Genomic DNA, 21,873 nt, shown 5'->3' with positions numbered 1-21,873 from the left:
CAAAACTAACGTGGTAAATGAATATCATAGGCATTCATTCGTCCAGCTATCACCATAGTTACCTTGACAGTTTGGATGGATCTGTGTGCCTGTGATTACTGTTTTATATTGCTCTACTGTAATGTGGTCATCTTCTACAAGTAGTTCTTCTAGTTGTATGCTGTAATCAGATGTTATCCACGTTGCAGCCTTTTCCCGTCTCTCGGTGCAGCCTCATCTTTTGCATTCTCCGTATGTTGCTTTGCCAGGTTGACTCTTGAAGTTCCTTTCAGTTGTGCTCTTTTACATTCATGCTTTTGCATTGGCTCTGTCGAGAAATCTTTCTTTCCTTCTTTACCTGTGTAATTTGTTGTCCTTTAAGCCTCAGATCAAATGTCAGCTCTTTATGGAAGTCATTTTCATAAAGCTCTGGCCACTTCAGTTGGGTATTCTCTTACTATATTTCTGTAGCATGTTAGTGGTAACTTCTGTCACAGTGTGTGGTCATTACTTTTATGTCTTTCACCCTAGTCTTTCACGATCCTCAGTGGGTAAGGACCATGTTTTTACTGCTATCATTAGGCATTTATTAATTTGTAATAAATGGTATTCTTCAGAAAATACCATGTCTTCCAGATATGCTGTTTTCTATATTAAGAACCACTTTCTAAAATTTCCACCAAGCTTACTAATAATATATGATGAACAAATTCATCTCTGAAATCCCATATGTGTTCTCCAAATTTGATTAGATCTTGTCTACTTGAGGATGACCTTTTATACACAGATATGTATGTAGAGCCTACACAATTTCCATATGCTCTCTGTGTTCTAGCTCATATAATCGATGGACAATATAAAAGAAGTTTTCATGATGTTTTAAACACAAATCTCAATACTTGGTTTTTACCTGCTCCTAATTTGACACACGGGGCTTCCCAGATGTCTTAATGGTAAAGAATCCTCCTGCCAATGCAGGAGATGCAGGTTCGATCCCTGGGTCAGGAAGATCCCCTGGAGGAGGAAATGGCAACCCATTCCAATATTCTTGCCTGAAGAATCCCATGGACAGAGAGGAGCCTGGTGGGCTATAGTCCATGGAGTCATGAAACAGTTGGACACAACTTAGGGACTGAGCACACATTTTGATACACAGGGCTCTGAAGTATTTTTTTCTTTAATGTGTCATGTTTGTGGATTTGAAGCTTGGATATTTTTTAAGAATTCACTTCTCAAGTTCATCTTGATTTTAACACAGTCCCACTACAAATCTACAAGTTTTTTTTGGTAAAAATTGACAAATTGATTCTAAAATTGATGTCAGTGGGGGAACAGAGGACTATAATGGCTGAAGCAGTGTTGAAAAAAATGAACAAAGTTGAAGGACTAAGACTAAGCTACAATATTCAAGTCTGAGATTTTGACATAAAAGCTGGAGGTGAACAGTCAAGAGTCCAGAAAGACACACACACATATGGTCAGTTTAGTTTTGACAGAAGTGTCAAGACAGTTCAATTGGGAAAGGAATGTATTTTCAACAAATGGTGTTGGAACAACTGGGTAAACACAGAAAGTGAACTTCATCTTATGTCATAGTACACACAAAATTTAATTCAAGATAAGAGGATCAGTGAAAGCATAAGAGAATATCTTTGCAACCATGGAGTATGCAATGATTTCTTAGGATATTAAATGCACTGAACATTTTTTAAGATAAATTGAACTTCATTAAAGTAAGACTTTTCCATATTTCCCCCTTTCTATCATTGCTCCTTCTTTCTTTTTTGTTCTAATCATGGGCATAAAATGTATTGCTTGGCAGTTGAAATTTTTCAATAGGTTTTTGGGATTTGAGTTTCTTTAAGCCATAAGCTAAGGGTTTTCACCAAACCCAAACTTAAAAAAGTTTTTTCACTTATTTCTGTTCATTTTCTCTCCTTCTTAGGACTCAAGTTATACTTATCCAGGCATGCTTGAGACCGTTTCACAGGTCTCTGTGAGACTCAGTTCATTTGTCTTCATTCTTTATCTTTGTTCTTTAGCTTGGATAATTTCTATTTACATTCATTGATTTATTTACCATCTCAAGTCTTTTTAGCTAAATGTGATGAATTTGTCATTCCATTTATTGTGCTTTTCAGCTCTAAAATTTGTTTGATTCTTTTTATAGTTTCTGTTCTCCTGTTTAAAGTCCACATTTGTTCAGTCATCATTAGCATATTTTCCTTAAATTGTTTAAACATTTATAATAATGGCTTTGCTCGCTAATAGAATAAATTCAGCATTTGAGCCCACTCAGACTCAGGTTGTTGGCTACTTTCTTTCCCAAGTATGGGTCACACTTTTCTGTTTTTCACATCTTATTTTTTTGGTTAAAAACTGAGCGTTGTATTGTAATAAAGTGTGTCTGGATTCTGTTTGTTCTTCTGAGGGCTTGCCTAGATTCACACTGCAGTGTCTGTTTTGTGCGTCTGTCTGTCTGTCTGTCTCTCTCATTCGCTCTCTCATTGTATAGCTGCTGTTGTCTTTACTCAGGTTCTGTTTTATTCCCTAATCCTAGCTGCCTCCCTAGGGGTCTCACCTGAGCTTTTTTAGCTTAGTGGTCAGCCAATGATTTGCGCATAGAGCTCAAATGCCTGAAGTCAGTAAGTCTTCTACCTTTTACCGCCTGTGCTGTTTTTGAATCAGAACATATTCAAAGGCACAGCAGATTCACAAGTCTTCCCAAGCTTTCCACTTTTGCCAGACTCTGGGATGATCCATATACAGGCGTCTTTAGCAGTCAGCCAGGGATGTGGTGTGTTTATGATCTCAGCCTTTCTGTAGCTCTGTTGTTTCTAAAATCTCACCCTTAGGCTGAATCTGTAACCTTCAGCCAGTAAAGCTGTCGAGTTTTCATTGAACTGAGGAGTTATGGAAACACCTCCTCCCTGGAAGACAATAAATCCACAGGTTCTAACCTATGCTATAGCAGTTGTTCATGGATGAACACTTCTCAGATTTTTACTTGCGTTTGGTTATTTTCCAGCACCCTGAAGTGGTTGTTTTTAATAATTTTCCCAGTCTTATACTTATTTTCTGAGGAATAGAAGTATGCAACCTCAGTATACTATCAAAAAAAAGATTAACAGTTACTTTATTTCAGCTATGTTCCTTAGGACCAGTATCTAGCTGGACTTCTGTTTTTCTTGGGGTAGTAATTTTTTTTTAATTTTATTTTATTTTTAAACTTTACAATATTAGTTTTGCCAAACATCGAAATGAATCCGCCACAGGTATACCTGTGTTCCCCATCGTGAACCCTCCTCCCTCCTCCCTCCCCATACCCTCCCTCTGGGTCGTCCCAGTGCACCAGCCCCAAGCATCCAGTATTGTGCATCGAACCTGGACTGGTGACTCGTTTCATACATGATATTATACATGTTTCAATGCTATTTGCCCAAATCTCCCCACCCTCTCCCTCTCCCACAGAGTCCATAAGACTGATCTATACATCAGTGTCTCTTTTGCTGTCTCGTACACAGGGTTATTGTTACCATCTTCCTAGAACTGCCTTATGATCCAGCAATCCCGCTGCTGGGCATACACACTGAGGAAACCAGAAGGGAAAGAGACACGTGTACCCCAGTGTTCATCGCAGCACTGTTTATAATAGCCAGGACATGGAAGCAACCTAGATGCCCATCAGCAGATGAATGGATAAGAAAGCTGTGGTACATATACACAATGGAGTATTACTCAGCCATTAAAAAGAATACATTTGAATCAGTTCTAATGAGATGGATGAAACTGGAACCTATTATACAGAGTGAAGTAAGCCAGAAAGAAAAACACCAATACAGTATACTAACGCATATATATGGAATTTAGAAAGATAGTAATTTTTTTTAATGGAAATAGAATTCACATACTGTAAAATTCACCTATTGAAAGTATATAATTCATTTTCAGTATATTCACAAAGTTATGCAGTCACCACTGGTTACATAACATTTTCATCGCCCCAGAAAGAAAACCTGTACCCATTAACAGTCACTGCCCTGTCCTTCCTTCTCCCAGCCCCTGGCAAACACAAATCTGCTTTTTGTCTCTGTGGATTTGCCTGTTCTGGACATTTCATTTAAAGAGTAACCTTTTGGGCTTCCCAGGTTTTGGACTTTGCCATCTTCCTAGTGGTAAAGAACTTTCCTGCCAGCGCAGGAGACATAAGAGACGTGGGTTATATCCCTGGGTTGGAAAGATCCCCTGGAGGAGGAGGGCATGGCAACCCACTCCAGTATTCTTGCCTGGAGACTCCCATGGACAGAGGAGCCTGGAGGGCTGCGATCTGTAGAGGCATACAGAGTCGGACACGACTAAAGCGACTGAGCACGCATTAGCACGCAGCCCTTGTAACTGCCTTCTTTCACTTAGCATGATGTTTTCAAAGTTCATCTGTGATATGGCATGAATCAGTACTTTATGGCTAAATAATATTTCATTGGATATATTCCAGATTTTACCAGTTTATCAGTTGATGTACCTGATTTCCAGGTAAATTGTTTCCAGTTTTTTATTATTATGAATAATGCCGCTGTGAACATTGACATACACTTTTTTGTGTGGACATATATTTTCACTTCTCTTGGGTCTGTATCTAGGAGTGAAATCATTGAGTCATATAGTAACTAACTTTATGTTTAACTTTTTGAGAAGGTGATGGTGATTTTTAACTAAAACTGGATTTGGCATTTAATAGGGAAACTTAATACCATCACATTTATTGTGATTACTGTAACCAATATTTTGTTTTGTGTTTTCTGTTTATTAAGCTCTTCTGTTCGTTGGGATTGTTTTTTTTTTTCCTGCATTTTTATTGGAATAATCAGTCCCACACATATTCACTCTGTCTTATCTAGTGAGAGAATTTGGACATTCTGTTTCTACTTTTAAACTGTTAAAAGATAGGTTTAAACTTGCGTGTTCATCTTATTGTCTGTAGTTAATCACCATCTCCATTCAAGCGGAGAAGGACCATAGCATGCTTTCAAATTTATTTTTCCTAACACTACCTAATGAAGTCATCTTAAATTTTAGTACTAGTTTCTGTTTCTTTTACCTTTTTATGTTTTCATCATTTTTTTCTAAGCATGCATGTGTGCTAAGTCGCTTCAGTCGTATCCAACTCTTTGCAACCCTGTGGACCATGCTGTCCATGGAATTTGCGACCAGGCTCCTCTGTCCATGGCAAGAATACTGGACTGGGTTGCCATGCCCTCCTCCAGGGAATCTTCCCAACCCAGGGATCGAACCCACGTTCTCTTACATCTCCTGCATTGGCAGGCAGGTTGTTTACCACTAGTGCCGCCTGAGAAGCCCTTTTCTAAGCATTCTTATCAGTTTTTCTGATGTCTTTGCCCAACACTATTTCTTATATTAACATACTTGTCTTTTTCCTGGATTCTTACTTATTTTGCAGGAGTTATGTCCTCAAGGAATTACTCCATATAGCTTTAGGGCTGATAAGTTTTCAGAGTTCTTACATATTAAAAAAAGTATTTTACCCTTACACTTGAATGATAAGCAAGACCAGATTTAAAATCATTTCCTATAAGATTTTTAAGATATTTCTCCACGATTTACTGGTTTCCATTGTTGGTGGTAAGGATTTTGATGTCATTCTTAGTCTTGATTCTTCTTGGAAACCCTCTGGACTTTCTTTAACCTTCAAGCTCTAAAATTCTGCCCAGTGTCTAAGTATCACCTTTCTTTCTTCCTACACTTTCATCAGCACTTGATGGGTCCTTTCAGTCTTAAGATTTCTATCTTTATTCTTGGACATTTTCATTAGTAATTTTCTTCTGAACAACTCAATTGTTTCTGGAATGCTTGTTACAGCTGATCTCAAAACTTCTAAATTCAGCCATCATGGCTCTGTCCTTTTGTACTATATATTTGGAGAGTCCTGAGTACAATCCTCTGTTTTACTGATTCACTTTGCAATTCATTCAAGTTAACATTAGCAACTTCAGTTAATTTCAGTTAACTCTAATAATAATAACGTCATGTGTGCCTGTGAACAATGCATTTTCTCTCTGTATGCTGTGATATAATTTGTCCAGAAATGAACAAACACAGCAATTCTAGGATGTGGGCATGCTTTGTGTATTCAACAAATCTAAAGAGTTGTTGAAAATCTACAAAATCTACTTCCTGCACAATTTTTAAATTCTCTGGACCCTGTGGTGCCCCATGTAAATTGGCACCCAAAGGCATGTCTCCTCTGCCCCCTCATGTGTTACACCCCTGATCTCCTCCAATGTTATTCTCTTTGTTGTACGTGTTTCCTTCAGAGTGCTGATTTTCCTCATCCGTTTGGTGATTTTTTGGCAATTTGCTCATTTTTGTGTTACAGTGCATTCACCTGCCTGAGGATCCAGTAGCTCATGGCCAGTGTGATCAAGGGAGGGAAAGGATGAGCTGCTGATGGGCAGGGGTGCTGGTGCTCGTCCCCTGGCATAGGCACTGTCAGCAGCCTGTGGCTACCCCGCTTTCCAGCCAGTATGCATCTTCACTGCTTCAACCTGGGACTGTGCCTCTGTGGACTGCTGCTTAGTACAAGCGGGTTGAGGGGGACAGTATGTGAGGACCTAATTGACCCAGCTGCTCCAAATGCAGCTTACCACGTAGTCATCCTGATAGACATCTAAGTATGCCCCCCCCCTCCCCCCAGCTCGCTGTGTCCAGTGACTGGCTTGAAGCTCTTCTGACCAGCCCTCCTTTTGCAAATGTGTCTTTTCCTCCATGCGGCTCCAGCTGTGGCTTCTTGCAGTTTCTTCCCTCTCGCCTCCCCTCACCCCTTCATAAATTTGATCTTGTCTGTTTCCAGCAGACCGCTGATAGTCTTTTCCTATTTTCACATGTATATATAATTTGTAATTGTTGTATTTAAATGTCATTTCTTCAGAAAAGTTTTCCCTAACTGCCCAACTTAAAGTAACATCCCAATTACTTCCTGTCGCATCACTTTATGTTGCTATCTTTATTGCATTTATCTCTACCTAATATTTGTCCTCGTCAGTCTTTCCAGACCTAAATGCAAACTCCATTAGGGGCCTTATATGTTCTATTCACTGCTCTATCCCAAGTGGTTAGGATAGTGTCTGGTATAGGATAGCTAAACGTGATAGCTAAATTAAGTGACTGTATATTGTATATCACACATCTGCTTGAATCACATGTATTTTAGATTTTACAGCAGGAACTAAGCTTAGCAAATACTCTTTGTTAATTTCTCTGTTCAATAAAGAATACCTTTTTAGTGTCTTTAACCCCAAAGCTGTACATTAATCCATGAATAATATAAAAGATCTTCACCTTCAGCACTTCAGCCCACAAGTCATTAAACTGAAGTTTGTTGGGAGGAGGGAAGCAAAGCTTTCATTTTCTAAGAACCACATTTTATAATGTAAATGACAGAAAAGTTCATGATTATATTTGCTTAGTTTCTATGATTATATGACAGAGAAGGCAATGGCACCCCACTCCAGTACTCTTGCCTGGAAAATCCCATGGACGGAGGAGCCTGGTAGGCTGCAGTCCATGGGGTTGCTAAGAGTCGGATACAGCTGAGCGACTTCACTTTCACTTTTCACTTTCCTGCATTGGAGAAGGAAATGGCAACCCACTCCAGTACTCTTGCCTGGAGAATCCTACGGATGGGGGAGCCTGGTTGGCTTCCATCTATGGGATCGCACAGAGTCCAGCACGACTGAAGTGACTTAGCAGCAGCATGATTATATGAATGTATTTTATTCAAGTAAATTTTAAGTTGAAATGCATCATAGCCTCATGCTATTGTGGAGCCCCTTTAGCAAACAAATTTCCAAATTCTTAAATTAGGTTAATGATTCACTCTACCAAGTAAAATTTTTACTTTTATTCCCTGTATCTCTTAAAGTAAATTTGGTAGCTCTAGTCAGCTGACCAGACAGTACGCAAAAGTAATGAACAATTTTTCAGTTTCAAATAATTGTTTTGAGGGTTAGTTCCTTAATTAAATATTAGGTTGGAGAAGCAGAAAAATCCACTTAGGTACAGTCAGATTCTTTGTTTATGTAATAACTCCATGAAGAAAATTCCATGTCTCAGCAAGTTTTGAGTAGGCCTTTATTGTAAATTGTGTATTTTTTCAGTCTCCATATAATTAATGTTACAAAGTACAATAATATTTTTATTTTCTACAGAGATCAAATTTATTCCCTAATTTTTCCATGAAAATGTTTTAATTTTAATTAAAGAGGAAGTCATATCGTGGAAAACAAGATTCATTTGGTCCATAAAACATATTTATGGTGCACCATTTGGAAATGTGTAGGTCACTTACACACCCACCGTCAAGAGAATGATCTTAAACCATATAGAGTTAACCTTTCACCTTTATAATTGATGAAAATTATTTTAGTTTTATCTTCTTTTATAATTTAGGCAAAGATGCAATTTACACAATTCCAGTGAAAAACATTCTTGCTGTGGAAAAACTGGAAGAGAGCTCTTTCAACAAGAAAAATGTAAGTTATATAATTTAAAGTTTTTTAAACTGCATATATTACTTAGCTGAAAATTTTACAAGAAGTTTAGTATTTGTTTTTAATCATTAATATCTTATAATTCGTAGCTGGAACTCTGTTTAAAATTGTCCACTACTGTTGATGCTTTGTATAGTCCACCTCACCTATTAAGTTAAAGGCACTTTTTTCATTTAAGAATTCTGTGCTCAATGGGCTCAGTGGTGAAGAATTCGCCTGCCAGTGCAGTAGATGCAGGTTCGATCCGTGGGTTGGGAAGATCCCCTGGAGAAGGGAATGGCAACCATCTCCAGTATCCTTGCCTGGGAAACCCCATAGACAGGAGCCTGGTGGGCTGCAGTCCGTGGAGTCGAAAGAGTCAGAAACAACTGAGAGACTAAACAACTTCTCTCAATACTTGAGTTTTATCAAATTTCTCAGCTTGACCTTCAGAATATAGTCCCAGCCTGTCTGTGCAGCCTAATCCTCTGCTGCCCTTCAGTACATACCAATAGATACCAGTGCACTCAAGTAACCAAGATGATTTCCTTGTTTCTATTTGCCCACTGCTGTCTTTACCCATAGGTTTTCCTCTACCTGAAATTCTCTCCCTTTATTCCTATGTGTATGATAGCCCCTTCCCTAGGACTTGTGTGGTTTCTAAACATTATATTCTGTTGTACTGTTGAGTACCGTATAACTCCAGCAGTCCTGGGGACATAACCGTTTATGATGTACCTGAGCAACAGTTACCTACACGCAGACTACATTTCTGCTACGTACCTTCTTGTGTTCTGTACTGTGTTTGATTTTTAGACTGTTACTAACTTTTTGTCTTAATTGTCTGTGAAGATGTTCCAAGTGATACACACGGAGAAACCACTCTATGTCCAGGCAAATAATTGTGTAGAAGCTAATGAATGGATAGATGTGCTCTGCAGGGTGAGCCGATGCAATCAGAACAGACTCAGCTCTTATCACCCCTCCGCATATCTAAATGGAAACTGGCTCTGCTGTCTGGAGACTAGTGAAAATGCTCTCGGCTGTAAGCCGTGTACTGCGTAAGTTTCTTTTTGATTACAAAGGCAGTGTCTTAAATGCTGTATCCATACAATGAGATATTATTCATCCATAAAACGGAATGATGTCCTGATACGTGCATGGATGCACCTTGAAAACATGCTGAAAAAAAGCCAGAAAAACATGCTAAAAGAAGTCCGACACAAAGGCCATGTACTTCAGGGTAACACTTACATGAAGTATCCAGCATAGGTAAATTTATGGTGACAAAGTAGATTAGCAGTTGTGAGGGATTTGAGGGAGGGAACAATGGGGAGTACTTAATGAATACAGAGATTCTTTTGGGGTGATGAAAATATTCTCAGTAAATTGTGGTTTCACAAGTCAAAAAAAGGGCAGTGTTTAAATAGATGTGCAAACTTGAGCAAGGTATTGAGGAAGAAGGGCCTAGCATTCTTGTTGTAATTGCGTGGAACAGCCATGGTAGCTTTACAGACTTATAAAGTAATATGATGAAGCACAAGTAGTGAAAATGATTGCACTTAAAATCCTCTTCCTTTTGAGTATAGTCACATAATGACCAAACCTAAGAATCTCAATCTATTTAATTATCAAGTTAGACTAGATTCCTAAGGTTCCTTTTACAAAATTCTGTGTTTCTGTTTTCAGTCTCAAACAGTCAGAAGTCTTTAGCATGTTAACAAAATGATATTTTTCCAGTGTGTTTTATTTCATTTTTACACAGAGGTGTCCCTGCAGACATACAAATAGATATTGATGAAGACAGAGAAACAGAAAGAATTTATTCCCTTTTCACCCTCAGTTTACTTAAGCTGCATAAAATGGAAGGTAAGTATATAATTAAAATTCTTTTATATAATCATGATCCTTCATTACCAGTACCTGAAGTGTTGCTTTGGCATTATCTTAAAGTCAAAAGATTCTCATTCAGTTCAGTTCAGTTCAGTTGCTCATTCGTGTCCAACTCTTTGCAACCCCATGAATTGCAGCATGCCAGGCCTCCCTGTCCATCACCAACTCCCGGAGTTCACTCAAACTCATGTTCATTGAGTCGGTGATGCCATCCAGCCATCTCATCCTCTGTCGTCCCCTTCTCCTCCTGCCCCCAGTCCCTCCCAGCATCAGAGTCTTTTCCAATGAGTCAACTCTTCACATGAGGTGGCCAAAGTACTGGAGTTTCAGCTTTAGCATCATTCCTTCCAAAGAACACCCAGGACTAATCTCCTTTAGAATGGACTGGTTGGATCTCCTTGCAGTCCAAGGGACTCTCAAGAGTCTTCTTCAACACCGCAGTTCAAAAGCATCAATTCTTCGGCACTCAGCCTTCTTCACAGTCCAACTCTTACATCCATACATGACCACTGGGAAAACCATAGCCTTGACTAGATGGACCTTTGTTGGCAAAGTAATTCCTCTGCTTTTGAATATGCTATCTAAGTTGGTCATAACCCTCCTTCCAAGGAGTAAGTGTCTTTTAATTTCATGGCTGCAGTCACCGTCTGCAGTGATTTTGGAGCCCCCAAAAATCTGACACTGTTTCCACTGTTTCCCCATCTATTTCCCATGAAGTGATGGGACTGGATGCCATGATCTTAGTTTTCTGAATGTTGAGCTTTAAGCCAACTTTTTCACTCTCCTCTTTCACTTTCATCACTCATCCTCTTCACTTTCTGCCCTAAGGGTGGTGTCATCTGTGTATCTGAGGTTACTGATATTTCTCCCGGCAATCTTGATTCCAGCTTGTGCTTCCTCCAGCCCAATGTTTCTTATGATGTACTCTGCGTATAAGTTAAATAAACAGAGTGACAATATATAGCCTTGACATACTCTTTTTCCTATTTGGAACCAGTCTGTTGTTCCATGTCCAGTTCTAACTGTTGCTTCCTGACCTGCATACAGGTTTCTCAAGAGGCAGGTCAGGTGGTCTGGTATTCCCATCTCTTTCAGAATTTCCCACAGTTTATCGTGATCCACACAGTCAAAGGCATTTATCAAAATGTTACCTATATGGAAGGTGACAAACTCCCAAAGGAGTTCTTTAAATAAAAATTTTGTTTTTGCATATGTAATTATAATTAATAAAATGTATGGATTTTGGTTGTCTATGCATTTCCAAGGGAGCTTTTCCCAGCTTGAGCCCCTCTTGAAAAGTTCTTTATTTATATTACAGATTATGCTTAATGGATTTAGTTGTCTGATCAGAGATTTCATTTCTTCTTGTAGAGGCTTGTGGAACTATAGCAGTCTATCAAGGACCACAGAAAGAGCCTGATGACTATTCCAACTTTGTAATTGAGGATTCTGTAACAACCTTCAAGACAATTCAACAAATAAAAAGTGTCATAGAGAAGCTAGATGAACCTCATGAAAAGTATAGGAAGAAAAGATCAAGTAGTGCAAAATACGGGAGCAAGTAAGTACTGTTAAGATACTTCAGACATTTTTGAACACAGTTTGCACTTTCCTCTGCTACCCTCTACTCACACCCGAAGTGCAGGTCTCCTGCCTACCTTCCTCTCTCAAGACCAACTTAGAACCTTTCTCTTGTGCAGGAATCTCCGGAGTCACTCCTGCAGGAGTCTTTTCAATTCTAGCATCATTCATTGTGTTGGGGCAGTACCTTATCGTCACCTTCAGTGTTATATTTCAGTTTAATCATTGAATTGAATACTTAGTAGCTTCTTGTTTTGATTTTTAATGATCCTCTTCTTTATCTGTCAGAGTACCTTTATACATCCTAAGTACAAAAAAATTAGCTTTGACAGTGCTAGAAGTATTTTATAATTGATGCTTTGGATCCATCTCAGAGGCAGATGGACACTGACAGGAACAGCAACAACAGTTATTAAGGACCTTCTTCCTCACCACTAGACACTGTGCCAAGTACTTTACATTCCATCAATTAGATTTTTTTTAGCAGCAAGTAACAAAATCTCAATGGCTTAAATAATAGGAAAACATTTACTCTCACAAATTAAAAGTCCTGATTTCTACATTTAGCTAGTTTAGCTCAACACTGTCATCAAGGATGATCCAGCCACTCAGCCATTAGAAATCAAACAAGATGATTTCTGTCTTCCTCAGGCTGGTGCCCTTATGGTCACAGCTGGGCTGCAGTAGTTCACATTTATAATAATAGTGTCTAGAAGCAGAAAGAGCTGTTTCTTCCTCAAAAGGAAAGAAACCTTGTCTGAATTTACCCTGGCTTCCCCTGAACCATGGGGGCTACCCAGCACCAGCACTAGAATCAGGCTTCTGTTTGCACAGAGGTACAGTTGGGGTTGAACCCAGGTCTCCTGCGTTGCAGGCGGATTCTTTCCAACTGAGCTATCAGGGAACCCATAGAGCTGATTCATAAGGGGGCTTTGAATCTTGGCCCCAACCATTTTAAGTATTTTTATTAACTTACGTGGATTGATCATTTTAATTGTGTTTTATAAACAGTAAAAATCAGTTTGACCGGTATAAATATTTGTGTTCTGCCTAGATGGAAGGCTCAGTACAGTAAAAAGGTTATTGTAAGCATCCTGTTACTGTCTTTTCTACATTAGTATATTTTGTTCTCTTCCAGCGGTAAAGTAATGCAGTTTTCTTGGAGCCATGGCAGGTTTCCATGAGGTTCTAGCCAGTGCTTGGCATCCTTCCTAAGTAGTATTCTCCCCCACCGTACCCACACACACTATACCCCTTCCAGTTGTATTTTTCTCACTTAAAACCTAGCACTCTTTCTTGTGCTAAATATTTTATTTGTTTATCTTATTTTCTCTGTAGCAGAATATAGGCTCCACAGGGCCAAGGGTTTGTCATTTGTCTTCACCTCTGTGTCCACAGTTGCTCAAACAGTGCCTGACATTTACTGGGTAATCACAAAAAGCTTGCTGAATCAGTGACGTAGGACTTGGCAAGAGAGAATTACAGACACTGGATACTATGAGATATTTGTTACTTTTTACAATTTTCTTCAACATTTGAAAAATTATTTTTATTATTTTCTAGGGAAAATCCAATCGGGAAAATATTCTAGAGTTTGGCCAATTGATTCGGAAGAACTGGAAGATATTTTAGTTGGAGTTTTTCAATTCATCGTGTATTTTGTTCATAGTATTTAAGAATGAACATCGGCTTCACTGTCATCTGCATTCACATTGTATTTAATATTTAATAATTGAAACTAACTGTTTGGAAATTCTGGTGTGATGTTTCACTAGAGAATTTAAAACCCAGGATTCCCTTCATATCTTATGTGTCGAAAGCCATGTTTCTGCAACTTCTTTTTAATAGAAAGACTCTTCCTAAAGAAGCTTTATAACAAAAGGAGAACTCCTCCATAGCAAGAAACCATCTCTTCTTGTAACACTCCATGTTCTGTGGACTTTTCACTACCATTAGTGCCTGCTCTATACTGCCAACATTGTGTTTTACTAGAAAATTTCAATCCATGACTATTCAGAGCTTTCCGTTTAGTTCATCTAGACCCTTCCTCTTCAAAAAAAAACAAAAAAGATCTCCTTTGGCCCATCGGTCATTACAGATTACATTAGAGACAGTGACAGAAACTTTAGAAACTACCACAGTATCCTTGGAAGTTGGTGGACCCTTTTACCCATTTAGAGATGCAAACAGAGCTCAGATAGGAGAAATCAGGGAACATGTACTGTTGTCTGCATCTTGTTTACATGTGGGATGAGTGATGGCAGATGAAATACAACCAGACCACTAAATTTTTTTTCACCGTTTAAACATCAGGTACTCATATTTTTGATTTGAGAGTTCAGGTTGTTGTGACTTCTAAGGACTTCACTTCTGAAAAAGAAGAGAAAGTAAACAGTGGGGACAGGTGGTGGTACAATCACTTGACTTCACTCGTTGCCCCGTCATTATAAGGGCCGCCACCACGGGACGCCCTCCTCCCCACGTGAGGGTGAGATCCAACTCGAGGACAGTCACTCGGTGCACTTTACTCATCTGGGCGACCCCAGATTATGCTTCAGATACTCCATGGTATCTAACCTTTATGATCAGTTGAATGATCAGTGTTTAAGTCTAGAAATAATGCTTTCTTGAAAATGTTTATATTTCACTGCTGTTTCCTTATTGCCTGCTAGCCAAATGGAATTGGGCAAGCAACTGTTTGAATCCTGTTTTTCCCTAATAATTTACCTTTATCCTAAAAATCACAACTGTAAATAAGCAGTCGAAGCAAGTGGCCACCTTGAAGTTAAGAGGAATACACTTCGCTTCATCAGTATTAAAAACCATGGTACTCTTACTATGTGTTTTTAAATTCAAAACATTTTCTAAATGTGGTACTTTGAACCTTGGAGTATTTTACACGTTTCTGTTTAAAACTGTGACTTATTAATGTAAGTCTAGCTAGTAGTGCTTTTTTGTTTCCCTGAACATAAGCTATATTTCAAGATACACTTTGCCAATTATGTTATTGGTGAGTAATTGTTTTTAAATTATAACGTTACTGGGTAATTACTTTTAAAGACCATTGGCAAACAATCAAAGTTCCATAAATGATTACAACTAAGCAATGTATTTCTCTAAAGGACTTGTAAAAATCAGTTAGTTTTATTTAAGGATCAGTCCTAGTCTGCATTAAGTTATTCCTGGCCCATTTTAAAGACAAGTTTGAAAAAGACTTTTAAATTTTATGAATTTGTAGATTCCATAAACTCCACTGATTAATCAGTGTGAAAGAATTTTACTGTTTTAATCCATTTCTCACTGTTGAATTTTATTCAGATTGAAATTTCCTTTTCAGAGTCTCTGAATGTCCTCCTGGAAAGGCCATGTGAGCATTGCCAGGTACCACTCATTGCTCTCCAGTGGCTTCTTGACTTATATTCTGACATTTCTAATATCAAGCCCTTGGTAACATAATACCAAGTTATGACTGTTTTTAAAGATCACAGTGTTCTCAAAGGGACCAAGGCTGTCTGAATATGTAACTCAGAATTTGAAAAGAATTCAGTTACTAGTTCTTTTCTTCACTTTTAAACAGCCAGTTTGACTGGAATTAACCACCTTGGCACAGCCTAAAAACAAGTAATGTGAAATGAGATTTTCTTTGAAAGTCTTCTGAAATAAGAGACCATGTCAGTGGGACCCAAAGATAACCGAGGTACTTCTACTTGCTTCCAAGGGCCTCATTCTTCCGCTGTTACTTATGAGTGCTTTGATTTTTACTACCTGATCTGCTTTCTCTCCCTTTTCCAAACTTGAAAAATACATGGCAGCTCACTTTACCCTAACGCCGTGAAAACCCCAAGAAAGCAAGCAAAGGATGATCCGGAGGAACTCTTGCCGTAAATGCCGACTTGGTTCTTAGTTTAGCCATTTCCATCATTTGAAATTATGGTGGCGTGTTGCTTGTTTTGTTGTCATCGTTTGTTGTTTAGCTTTGTTTTTTAATATTCATTTAATATGATAATAGGCAATAGCAACATTTTTTTACTCCCAGGAATATAATTTATCAAATTGAACTATTTTCTTTGCCAAAGAAGTATGTTTATAATATCACGGGTAATGATTTACGTGTCAAAACAAGGCTTTGCTAATTGTACAAAAAAAAAAAAAAAGGGTGATGAATGATGTAGCTTTTGTTTCTGTTTCTGAAGCCTAATTTCATTCATTTTTCAGAAAGGCTTATTCATGCCAGGTTTTAGAAGACAGATGTCATTTTTAAGTAAAAGCACCTTTAATTTGTTCTAACGGTACATCCTGTAAAGACAAAAAGCCTCAAAGCCTTTTAGGTGTCCTTACAGTATGTGAAAACTACAGGACTCATTCTAAATTACCAGTCTCGATTGATACTATCTGCTTCCATTTTTATTAACTTGGAAATTAATATGTTGCTAGTAAATATTGGTTTTTACAGTGTCCAGTTTGAAAATGTAAGTTATCAAAACTTAATGTAGTGAATTTGTGTAACCATGTTGTACTGTTGAGAATGTATTTTTATTTAAATTTTATTTTCTTATCAAGAGTATTATAAAAATTAAAAACTTTTGTAGCTGTTGCTTGGAAATAACAAATAAATTACAAGAAGCCTGTCCACTCTCTGCGTGACCTCACTTTCTCACTGATGTGAGAATCTCTGCTCATTAGAATGACCATAACTCACCTATTAGGAAGGGAATAGCAAGTGAGGAGTCCTCAATAACAGAAGAGCAAGCCATCTGAAAAGGGTGCAGAAACCTCCTGCGGCATTTATCTGGGCTGGTTGTTTGGACCGAGGCCCTTGTTTGTTCATTCAGCAGACTTGTCTGGAGGACCTGCTGTGTGCAGGTGCTGTGCAGGACCCGTCGTTCCCGAGAGCCGTGCACGTCCAGTATGTGGGGGTATGTTCCACTCATCTGAGTCCACAGTTTAGAGCTGACTTGTGCCCCCAGTGAAAGGAGCCAGGATCTTCCCCATTACTAGCCTCAGCAGCCTCTTATTATTTCTAAACAAACCTTGATAAGACCTAGCCCCTGCAACCCCAGAGGAATTGCAGGTTGGTAAAGATGAAGGAATAGGGTTCTGAATCTCTTAAGCATCTTCTTTTTATTGAAATACCAGACTTCCACATAAGCCCATGTATTAGAACAGACCTTAGAAAAACTGGTAAGGGCATAGTTGAACTCACCATCGGTCAACTGGATATAATGGGCATCTATAGAATCATCATTTTAAAGAAAAGAATAGACCTTAGAATAGAAGCATCAAGAGGTTCTATGCAAGTTTTATTCATGATACAAGCTATTTCTTCAGATAGAGGAGACCATATTTTTGGTGGGTTTCCCTTTTCAAGTTTCATGATTCCAAAATAAGAGCCACCTGAGGCCAAGCAGAGTCCCTTCCTGTTGCAGTTGCCATGTGAGTTTCCCTACTACCCTAAGTCTCAATGGCCAGCGTGGTCCTTCAGAGAATACCTGCCTTGGGTATACCTGATGTACTTTAGAAATAAACTGACCAGAGACCGTGTCCAGAGACCATGAGTCTTCATTCCTCATTCACATCTTCACCTGAGGTTTAGTCTCTTGTGGCTGAAAGTCTCTGTAGCTTATCGTTTTGCCATGTGACATCTTAGTTTGGTGAGCCATTTGGTGCCATGTTTTAAGCTTATGTCTAGGTATTAACAGCAGAGAAGGTATAACCTGCTTAAAGCCCTATTTGGATTTATTTAGTTTTCTGCGTTGTCTCAAATTGTCTTTATTTCATACTATCAAAGCCTTTGTGCTTTCTTTGTATTGATCTACTTTTTGACATGGTCTTAGATACATGGAGTTTTTGCTCATCAAAAAAAAGTTCTGTCTAGAGTAGACAACATTGTTTTCCAAATTTAACACATATTCTCAACTCCACCCAGAACTGAGAAGGCCACACTGCACTGTTAAAAAAGCACCCATCATTTTAGACAGACTCGGTGTTGGGCAGACTGAGGGATGCTTCGAGAGGCATGTCAGAATCTCCCTGAGGAGATAGAGGGCTCAGACATAGTTTGAAAAGGCATAGTCAATAAAATTCGTACACTTGAAAGTGCAAACACCTGTTTTTGTACTTCATACTACAGAAAAATCTCAACAAAATCTTGACCCATACAAATGCGTAGGTGAGACCACAGTTTTCATCCAGAGGCCCTTTGCAGTATGGAGCCTGCAATATTTATGTTAATATGGGGCATTTTTTAGAAGTTTGGGAAACACTGCAATATGGGCTAACATGAATTCCAAATCCTGATCCCCAGTCTCTCAAACTTTACATCAGAAGTTGGTGTCAGGTAAGAATACAGCCACAACCACCGCCTCCTTGCAGCTTGCATTCTGAGGAGAGGAGGCAGATGAGACGAAGAGGTAAAATGTGTCTGATGGTGAGAAGTATTATGGAGCAAAGTAAAGCAGGGAAGGGAGACAGTGCTGTGTATGGAGCTGGAGGGGCTGGGATACAGTTTAAAATTAGGGGCTTCCTTAGTGGTCTTGTGGCTAAGACTCCACTTTCCCAATGCAAGGGACATGGGTTCAATCCCTGGTCAGAGAACTAGATCCCACATGCTCCCACTAAGAGATTGCATCCCTCAACAAAAGACCCCACACGCCACAGTGAAGATCAAAGATCCCGTGTGCCAGAAGAAAGACCTGGCACAGCCAAATAAGTAAATGAGTAAATATTTTAAAAGTAAACAGGTTTATTCTAAGTTTAAAATAAACTTAGAATTCTAAGATTCTCCAGCAAGACCTCACTAGGAAGGTTACATTTGAACCAAGATCTGAGGAAGATGAGGAAAGGGAGTCTTACAGAAATGTAGGGAAAGATCCTCCCATCTCAAAAACAGCAAGGAGATGAGTGTGGCCAGAACAAAATGAGTAAGAGGGACTGGTAAGATCCTGCAATGAGGGAGGGTTTTGAGCAGTGGGGTGACATGATGGACTTGGCTTTTTCAGATTGCTCTGGCTGAGAGAAGTCTCACAGGCATAGGAGGCAGTTGGAGATTGGGTTGAATCATGTGAGGTTCATATGGAACACAGAGGACCCCAAACAGCCAAGGGGAGCCTGACAAAGGAGACCAGCAGCTGGAGGAAACTCTGCCCTTGACTTCATATTCTGAAGCTACAGAAATAAGACAGTGTAGAAATGGTACAAGAGATGCATGGGCCAGAGGAATAGAAGAGAACGCCCAGGAATAAACCCACAAATACGTGGTCAGTTAATTTATGACAAAGCTGCCATATAAAGGACATAGAGTAGCCAAAGAATGTTGTTCGTCACTAAGTCGTGTCCAACTCCACGACCCCGTGGACTGCAGCTCGCCAGGCTTCCCTGTCCTTCACTACCGGAATTTGGTCAAACTCATGTCCATTGAGTCAGTGATGCTGTCTAACCATCTCATCCTCTGCTGCCCCCTTCCCTTTTTGCCTTCAATCCTTCCCAGCCTCAGGGTCTTGAGGCAGCTCTTCCATCAGGTGGCCAAAGTATTGGAGCTTCAACATCAGTCCTTCCAATGAATATTCAGGGTTGATTTCCTTTAGGACTGACTAGTTTGCTCCCTTGCAGTCCAGGGGACTCTCGAGAGTCTTCTCTAGCACCACAATTCAAAATCATCAATTCTTCAGCACTCGGCTTTCTTTATGGTCCAACTCTCACACCCTAAGGATATGTCCCTCAATAAATGCTTGGAAAATGGAACATCACAAGCCAAAGGACACTGCATATCATCTGCTTTGCACACAAAACTAAACACACAACTGTGCACATCAAGCCCTTCCTTTGCTGAGTCCTCTAATGACAGACCCCCAGCAGTCAGCCACTTAGAGAAGATTCTCCCCAATTTTTCACCACTTTTTCTCCCATGGCATAACCTTACAGCAGGTCCTGAAGAAACAGATCCACTAAATGTGGTTCCAGCTCTGAATTGTCATGAAACCAAATTCCTGGCATGTCCTGTCATCTGTGCTAAGTCACTTCAGTTATGTCTGACTCTTTGCAACCCCATGGACTGTAGCCCACCAGGCTCTTCCATCCACAGGATTCTCAAGACAAGAACACTGAAGTGGGTTGTCATTTCCTCCTCCAGGGGATCTTCCTGGCCCAAGAAGTGAACTCCCTCTCTTAGGTCTCCTGCATCGACAGGTGGCTTTTTTTTTTTTTTTTACCACTAGCTCCACCTAGGAAGCCCTCCTTGTCAGCTGTGCACAGAGCCAAATCTGCGGCCAAGTCAGGCAGGTCCTGCACTGCTAAGAGAGGTAGGCTTATCGCCCTCTGCTGGCCACTTGTGAAATGCAGGCCTCACCCGCTCAACAGTTCCCATGGAGGCCAAGATCCCTGCTGACAGTCCTGCTGAATCTATTATACTTTGGGAATTCAAAGAGATGGAGGCCAGTATCCCATGATTTCTCAAAGAGTTCTAAAACAATTAGAAACCATACGCAATGAAATGAACGTACATACAAAGTTTACAACTCACACCTAAAATCACTCAAAATTGTCCACAGACACATTTAAAAATATAAACATTATAGAAGAAAATAAACACGGCCATGGGTTTGTCACATAGGTCAGGAGCTTTGACTTTTAATGTACAGCATGAAAAGCCCACACAGAAAAGGGAGTGGGGAATTAATAACATGTACTGTCTACAACTAAAAATTTTTACTTAGGGATACTAAATTCAAAAACCAAAAGATAAGCCTCATGGTGGGAGAAAAATATTTGCTAAACACATGTCTTATAAAGAATTTGTAATCACATTAAAAATCAATAAATCATGCAGATAAAAGTACTTTCTTTTGTTAATGCAAAGTTTTATGTTTGAAATTACTGGGAAGTCAGTAACATTCCGAAACCCCATGTCAGTACCACACCAGAAAACACAGAAAACATCACGTTACAGGGAAAAACATTTCTCTACAAAGTCCAAGCCTTACCCACTTCAGTTCACACAAAGAAACATCACCGCTCTCCTAGGAATTCACATGTAACTGACAGGAACTGTGAGAAGGTTATATCAGGAGCCACTGTGTCTTCCATATTGCAGATGACCAGGATGTGACAAAGAGTGAACTCTTTTTTTTTTTTTTTTTAAGAGTGAACTCTTAACAGTTCCAATTTTCTGCATTATTCCAACAACAAACTATTAGAACTAATATAGGAATTCAGTAAAGTTACCAAATCAACACACAAAAATCAACTGCGTTTCTCAACACCAATAACAAACCATCAGAAAGAGAAAATCAGTTTGCAGCTGCATCAAAAATAACAAAATACCAAGGAATAAATTTAACTAAGGACTTGAAATACGTGCACACTGAAAATATTGAGACATTAATGAAGAAGTCAAAGATGCAAATAAATGGAATGATATCCTGTGTTCGTGGATGAAAAACAATCAGTAGTGCTAAAATGTCCATTCCACCCAAAAGAATATATAATTTTCAATGCAATTCTTAGCCGAATTCCAATGGCATTTTTCACAGAGACCAAACAACCATCCTGACATTTGTATGAAACCACAGAGAACTCTGAACAGCTAAGGGAACCTGAGAAAGGACACCAGCAGCTAGAGGAAACTCACTCTCTGATATTAAACCAATTAATCTATGACCTACTAGATGTCTCCTGATTCAAAGATCTCACAGTGTGAAAAGACATGTGCTTTGGAATTGCTGTGAAACATGGATTCTCAGATGAACAAAAATAAAAATAAAGCTGATTTTGTCTTTGAACTCCATCTAGATTCATGGATTCTCAGACGAACAAAACAATAAAAACGTCATACGTAAACCTCCAAACATACATGATGTTAGTAAAAGATTAATATCGC

General features: G+C 39.1%; 1 protein-coding gene across 2 annotated transcripts in view; it reads left to right on the top strand.

Moving 5' to 3' along the window:
- The window catches only part of RASA2 (RAS p21 protein activator 2), a 126,397-nt gene extending 109,770 nt beyond the window's left edge, over positions 1–16,627 (top strand). For both annotated transcript variants that reach the window (XM_070375238.1, XM_070375246.1), the window contains exons 20-24: positions 8,446–8,528; positions 9,378–9,586; positions 10,291–10,394; positions 11,790–11,979; positions 13,563–16,627. In XM_070375238.1, the coding sequence (XP_070231339.1) occupies positions 8,446–8,528; positions 9,378–9,586; positions 10,291–10,394; positions 11,790–11,979; positions 13,563–13,590 (614 nt within the window). In that variant the 3' untranslated portion in view covers positions 13,591–16,627. The remainder of the gene's footprint in view (positions 1–8,445; positions 8,529–9,377; positions 9,587–10,290; positions 10,395–11,789; positions 11,980–13,562) is intronic.
- Positions 16,628–21,873: the final 5,246 nt, after the last annotated feature.

This window comes from Bos mutus, chromosome 1, assembly GCF_027580195.1.
Source record: "Bos mutus isolate GX-2022 chromosome 1, NWIPB_WYAK_1.1, whole genome shotgun sequence".
In the NCBI taxonomy this organism is placed as follows: Eukaryota; Metazoa; Chordata; class Mammalia; order Artiodactyla; family Bovidae; genus Bos; species Bos mutus.
The sequence above is the reverse complement of the archived record's forward strand: the minus strand, read 5'-3'. Positions and strand labels throughout refer to the sequence as shown.